This window comes from Arachis duranensis, chromosome 1 (genome assembly GCF_000817695.3).
Source record: "Arachis duranensis cultivar V14167 chromosome 1, aradu.V14167.gnm2.J7QH, whole genome shotgun sequence".
Classification (NCBI taxonomy): Eukaryota; Viridiplantae; Streptophyta; class Magnoliopsida; order Fabales; family Fabaceae; genus Arachis; species Arachis duranensis.
The window spans coordinates 20,024,592-20,032,269 of NC_029772.3; the positions used below are offsets into that span (position 1 = coordinate 20,024,592).

The 7,678-nt window shown below is 27.8% G+C and overlaps 1 protein-coding gene across 1 annotated transcript in view; it reads right to left on the bottom strand.

The window, feature by feature from the left end:
- The window catches only part of LOC107481129 (uncharacterized), a 5,607-nt gene extending 4,468 nt beyond the window's left edge, over nt 1-1,139 (bottom strand). The window contains exon 1 of the mRNA XM_016101344.3: nt 600-1,139. Within this exon, the coding sequence (XP_015956830.1) occupies nt 600-852 (253 nt within the window). The 5' untranslated portion in view covers nt 853-1,139. The remainder of the gene's footprint in view (nt 1-599) is intronic.
- Between the last annotated feature and the right edge of the window lie 6,539 nt (nt 1,140-7,678).

The window sequence follows — 7,678 nt, forward strand, 5'->3', positions numbered from 1 at the left end:
TTAAAAAATTTTAAAATAAAACTATTTTATTTTTTTTAATGATTCTTAATAAATGTATCAAAATTTAATTTTTAAGTTTTTTTTGAGAATATATATTTAAGATTAGATATTTTTATTAAATTTTAAATAATTTTGTCGTTAATTAAAATAGAAACATTTTGTGAGCGTTGTGATAACTCAGATGCAAATTGGTGATTTACTCTATGTTTGGTTGGAAGGAAATAAATAGAAAAAAAATTGAGTGAATTTTTATTTTTTTTGGATGTATTTAGATAAAGAAACTAAAAAATATTATAAAAAGATAATTTTATTTTTATATTATAAAATATATTAAAAAAATAAAAGAGTAATATTAAAAATAATAAAAAAAAATAAATTTTTTCTTCCTTTTCTTTTTAGCATTGGAGATTCCACCAATTTTTTTTTATCTCTATTTTTTCTTTTTCAATTTCTCTTCACAACCAAACAATAAAAAATAATCATTTTTCTCCTTCTTTTCTTTCTCCTCCTTCTTTCTTTTTATTTTCTCTTCAAATGAACATATCAAGAAATGAAACGAAGAAAAATGAATACAAAAGAAAATTGGTGATAACACGAACCTTCAAAAGTGATCAAACGATAAACCTGGCCAAGAAGCAAAGTGTCATCAGGTCTTAGAAGCTTGAACTGCTTGAATGGCGTTCCGTTTTGAGAGTTGAGATTGGGAGAAGACACAACAAGCGCAACATAATGGCCGGGATTGGAATTCATAACGTCCTTAGCGTTAATCGACGAATAAAGCTTCTCAACTTTGTTCCCCGCCGGGTGCTGAATGACCACCGTTGCAACCTCCGCAGCTTGGCAATTCCCCATTCTGTGTTTGGTGGATGTGACCAACACTACTCACGAATTTGTGTGTATTTATTAATTTAATAAGTTTGGTTCCGTTGTTGTTGGTGTGTATGGTCAAGGTGATGATGTGGTGGATGGGTAATGATAATAGCGTAACGTGCTATGGAAATTACAGTAACAGTAGTGGTGAAAATTTGTGGGAAACAGGGCAAGACATGGCATATGAGAAAGGGACTAGAACAGACTAGAGAGAATCAGTGAGTGACTCAGTGCTCATCAGGACTCAGGAGCATGTTCTGGTTTGTCAATGAGATCCGAGGGGGACAATTTATTTATATATAAATCAATTTATATTTAGTGTATGCAAAAAAAAAAAACATTAAGTTAATAAATTGAATATTTTATATTTTTAATAATTATTTTATTATTTTCAATCAAATTTTTAATATGTATTAGATAAATAAGTCGCTAACAAATTTTATTATAAAACAATTATGTATAAAAGAATTATTACTATAAAACAAATTAGTTTTCTTTCAAAACCACAATTTGTGAGTAGTTCTCTATGGCTTATAGAGAATAAAAATTTTTTGACTATCAAAATATGTGATTTAGAATTTATTGGGATCATTTTAGATGTTTATTCAAAATTTTATCGTGTTATATTAAGAGTTTAATTTTAATGTATTGACAGTGTAAATATTTTACATAATTATTTAAATTACATTCGTTAAGATTAAATTAATTATATTATTACAAAAATTATTATTTTATTATAATAAATTTTATTATTTTGGTGTGAACGTTTTTTTAATAATCTAGTAGTTTATTGTTTTATTAAAAATATATAAAATAATGTATATAATTATATAAAAATATATAATAATTAATTATACAGTTAATTTTAGATTTCATAGCATTTATAGAGTTCGTTATGGAAATGCAAAATTTTAGTTTTGCCGTCTCTACACTTTAAGAAAGTTAATTATTAGAAGAGTGTGGTGCAATTTGATGGGTTGGGTGGGGGATACTTGTACAGCTGTTACTCTCCAATAAGGTAATTAAAAATATTTAATAACAAAAAAAATTAATCAAAAATAATCATAATTTACTATATTTAGTATTTATTAATTGTTGTCACAATATTTATTATTTTAGTTTTTTTTTATCTATCTAATAGTATCTTAAGACAATAATTATTGTTGCTCGTTGCAAATTTATCTGCTTATAATTTGCCCTATAATTGGTAAAAATAATTAAGCACTGAAATCCTGCCATTGACATTATCTTTAACTTTGATTTAAAAAATATTATTCTGAATTTTTAATAGAATATTATATTGAGTTTGTTGTATATAAACATTTTTAAGTTTGAAAATTAAAAAGTTTAATTAAAGGTCAAATTGGATTAATAATTAAACTTTTAGTAATACGAGGAGTTTATCATTAGATTTTATAAAATACACGTAAAAAGTTTGATGAGTTGAAACCCATTTCTGTTTTCTAAAATTTTTGACCAACTTCAATTTTAACTTTTAAATTTATAGTTATCCAATTAACACCTTTAAATATTAGATTGTGCCTTACACTTACTCCTATAGTTATCTCTATTAACAGAAATCTGATGTGGGATGTTATATTGACAGAGTGTGTATTTACGTGGCATTCAATTTACTAGAATAGATATGTAATGAGTGAATGATGTGGCAAAAGTTGAATGAACTCAATTTGCAATCCTCTTTTTTCAATATGTTCGAGACTTTGCTGAAGAAATTGAATTCATTCAACTTTTGCCACGTCATTCACTCATCACACATCTATTCTAGTAAAGTGGGTGCCACGTGAATATACACTCTGTCAACTTAACGTGCCACATTAATCTTCATTAATAGAGATAGTTACAGGAAAAATATGAGTTACAATATGATATTTGAGAGTGTTAATTGGATAACTATAAATTTGAGGGTCGAAATTGAGGCCGATTAAAAATTTTAGGAGCCAAAATAGTTTCAATTCGAGTTTAATAGGCTAATTATATGTTATAGTCAATATTTTGCATTCTGAGATTAGATTTTTTAAAATAACTTAGTAAATTAATAAAGTAAAGAGTAATTAATTATTATTAATTTTATAATTTTGATAAAATATGTATTTAATTATTTTAATTTAAAAGTAATTAATTTTTTATTTTACTATTTAATTTTATAATTTTTTTTTACTTTAGAGAATCTTGATTCGATGATTAGATGAAATTTTAAGTGCAACTAGAAGTATTTTAGTCAAATTGAATTTCTTGCTTTCTAAAAGGCTTGTATAGAAATCTTTTATTTCAAAAGATTAACAACTAAAGAAATGAAAATGCGGTTCTGCCAATTAATATTTAGGATTAGGCGCACCAATTATCTTTATTAAAGGAATGATGCTAAGTGACATGAAATCCGTATATCACGCGAATTTGGAAACGAATTAAAGTGATTATTGAACTCATTTATTTGCTGAGTGACATGAGATCTGAATATCACACGAATTTATTCAATATAATGGAGAGAAGTATTTTTTATTAGAATCAGAAACAATTAAACTATTTTGACATGACAAAGATATGAATATTTTATCGTATAAACTTAAAATTATGGTCCAGTTAAAAACTACTTTTCATAGCATAATACGTATTTTTTTAAAAAATTAAAAGGTATAATTATTTTTAGAAAATGTTAGCAAGCTAATATTTTCCTTTAATTTACATTTGAATTGATATTAGGCTATTTTTAAACTAAAAGTGTAGACTTCTAGTATTCTGTATTATTTTGTTATATATTTAGTTGTTAGTATAAAATAAATAATTACGTAAAATTTTAAAGAAAGTACAAACTATGTTATCTGTTTAATCATATATTATATATATATAAACTTGTGTCTGTACGCTTTATTTAGTACCACTTTAGAGCGTTAGGATTTTATTTTTTTAAAATTGGTATTGTTTCGCTGTCATGTGGTTTATTGTTTGAAACTTTTTTTTTTGTAGAGAGAACATAGACAAAGTGAGACGGTGAATTCGAGTTATAATTCAGTTGGAGAGTTCTTCATCGAAAGCACTTCACAGGTTATGATAGGAGTTGAACCGAAAAAAGGTGTGATAGTAACTAAAAAATTCTGACACTTGGAAGGGTATAATAATTCCATGAACATAAACCGATTGAGAACATATTATATGACTCCTCTTATTGAAATATAAAAAAATACTATTTATAGATAAAAAATTGATAAATAATATTGACGTTATGAATGTTTGGTTATTAAGTCTGATAATTAATTTCGTCGATTACAAATTCGTAATAAATTAAATGAGTAAATAATCATTTTTTATCATAAAAATTTAGACGTTAACAAATTTAACCACAACAAATTAAAATTGATGTTGTATCCATAAAAAATAGGTTTCTATTAATAAAATTATCCAAATTCTAAAAACTATTCAAAATTTTTAAATTTGCACTTTATAATTTAACCAAACCTAATCTAACCCTAAGTCCTAATTACAATTTAATTTTCTTTCACTTTCAATATACAATCTTTCAATAAAAAAAAAATTGTCAGTGTTCAACCCAATCCAATTTTTTTCATCATACACCATCTCATTCCAACCATGCATCACAGAGTTATAATCTTTGTACCTCTCGAAACTTTAAATGCCATATCCGTGAATATTACGTTACTATCCATCCACCATAGAAACTCGACCTTAGGGTGCAACAAGAGCAGCTTTTGAATCAATGGAAGCTTGGCCCAAAATCCTGTTATTTCTGCATCAAACAGTGCCATGTTGTAAAAGATTTCGATCCAGTAGAGCCTGTAATAATCAATTTTTTTCTTAATAGATTTCAGAAGGTAGTGGTCATCGATGAAATCTTGCACAGTTTTGGAGACAAACTTGTTACGAGAAGGAAGTGGGACTTGTCCGGAGCGATGAAATTTGGGAAATTAGGATTTTGTTGGAGCTACCTTTTGCACCATGTCTAGAGGAAGCGAGACAGGAGATGCGACATCGACAGTGGACATAGCAGCAAGCCGATAGCGATGTAGGTGGAGCAAGAAAGAGAACTAGAGGCGAGTGAGGTGGTGTTAGAAAAAGAAGAGAGGGTTAGTGTTCTCTATGGCCAAACTTCATATATTTGTCCCAATTTGCTATATAAACCATTGGTGACTATGGATTGCAGATGTTCGAAACAAAAATTTCATATTCTTGACCTATATCACAAAAAATCTCTTTTAGATGCCTCCTTCTAATGCTAAAAAACAAATTAATAAATTTGTTGCAAGTTGATTATGTGATACATATTTTTATTTTCTATATAATTTTTTTTGTTTCTGTGTGTTGTTATCATTATATAAATTTGATGCACTTTAGTTTGAAATAAAGTACACTAATACTTGTTTGGATGACGTTATCATTTATTTATTTCGGTGCAATTAGATGTTAAATATATATTTTCTTATATTTGGTTTTCTTTGAATTTTAGAGCTTGATGATTTCATAAATGCTTGTATTTGTCAGAGCAAAATCTTTGATAGACAATGATGAGGACATCAAAACACCATACATTAACATAAGTGGGCAGCAAACTAGGTATCAATCTTTTTATTTAATAAAATTTACTGTGTTTTCTATTACTATCCTATTTTAATGTGTTATTTTATTTTTATTTTTAGTTGAAATTGTGCAATATATGTGATGAAATAACTGGAGATAATTGATCCCAAAGAGATAAAAAGAAAAATAGGCATGAAAGAATTAAAAACAGGTAACTATCGCTAAAATAGATAATTCTCTATTACTAAATTAACAGAGTTTAATAAATAAATTTTTTTAAACTGTAGGAACAAGTTGATCATTTCAGACTCGAATATACTTCACTCATTATCTTTGACGAAATAAATCAACTAAGAGGTAAAGTCATTGAAGAATTTGAAGTCACAGACTCTCCAAGCCATCTGTTGCATTCTCAAGTCCTTACTATAGGTTTACATAAGGGGACATAGAAAATCAATAGATTGTGTAATCTAAACTGTTAACAATTTTTCTTTAATGTTGTTTTGAATTGTGGGTACAGTTTTGTTGAAACAAACAATTCTTTGGTAAATATTCATTCTAAAACTTTTTATAGATTCCAATTCTTTTCTCTGCTATATTGAAGTCACATTAATCTGAATGAATATAGGTTCACACTTATTATATTTAATATACTGAAGAAAAATTACATGCATCGAAATTTGTACAGGATTACACCTCAAACTATTAATCATCAAATGATTATAGAATGTATGAACCGAAAAAATTATAAAAGGATTAATTGAAAAATTAATCCTTAAATTAAAATAGTTAAAACATGTCTGGATGGAGTCAAAAAAAATTTGAAATTTTAATTATGATAATTGGATTCAGTGAATTTTTTTGAGTGAGATAATGTAATTTTATGCGAAAAATACGTAAGAACGCATGTCGATAATTTAATCGGCAGTACCGGCTTAAATTTGTCCAGTACTGCGAGTGAGAAAATTACTTATGAGTGAACTAAGAAATAAAAAATTTATTATTGGGGAACTGAAAATAATTAAAACACGAATTAAAACACTAATATTAAAAGTTTTGCCCCAAAATTGAGCCAATGGATTAAACTGTGTGAACTGGGCCCAAGTTAGCCCAAGCCCACATATATAACCCCTTTCACTTGAGTTAATTCAACACAATTACACTTGAAAGAGAGGAGAGGCACGGTGAAGAAAAGAAGAGAGTAACCAAAAGCTAGAGTACTATTCACCTTCTTCTTGTTTCGCTTATAACTTTTGATTCGAAGCTTTGATTGACGAGCCGTTTGTGGTCAAGTGTCGTTCTCCTCATCCTCTTTGATTCTAAGTATTCCGGTAAGAAACTCTAAGATTTTTGCCCAATTTTTTTATTATGATAATTCACATTTTTTATTTTGAGGGTTTTGAGTTATTGCGATTTTGGTTGTTTAGGGGTGTTCTAGCATCGAATCCAAGTGGATTTCATCCATATTTCATGTGGATTAAGATAAAGAAGTTTAACTCCTTTCATTATTCCCAATTTCATGTAGACATTCAGATATGGGTATGTTGAATGGGCATGAATTATGATGAGAATGTGGTATGTTGAATGAGATATAGTGAGTATGATGTACGTTGATGATATATTATGGCTTACCTTTTAGTCTTGTGAATTTTGGATATGAATGTGGTGTTGTGAAAAATTGGGCCTAAGGCCGTAATGGGATGAGGTGTTCCCTATGAGATAAGCTATAGTAAATTTCATAATTGCTACTATTTGATTTGATTGTGATTAATGAATGTTAGTTTGGTTAGGTTGAAACTTGTCTAATTTGAGTGTTGAATAGATAGAGAGTGATTAAAGAATTGATAGACGTTGAAATTATTGTGCTGGACTTGTTGATAAGGTGTTGAATTGGGAGGAAATAGCGAATGAGTATTGATATGCTTAGAAAATGGGATTTGGTATGATTTTGGATTGAGAATTGGTAAAAATGTATGTTTTGTAACATTTGGTAAAAATGAGTTTTTGACCAATTTTGGTAGACCGTGACTCGGTCCTCGGAGTTAGAAATTCAACAAAGTTAGAATTTTAGGAAAATATATTCAATAATCTTTCCAACGATTCAAGAATGGTTGAAAAACAAATTTTGTAGAAAAAGTTATGAAAGTTTGAAATTTGGGTTGAAAAACTAATTTCTGTAGCATATCAGCTTTTTGAAATTTTGATATGCTTATGTATGCAGAGACATCGTGCGTACACGAGTATTGGGCACTGCCCA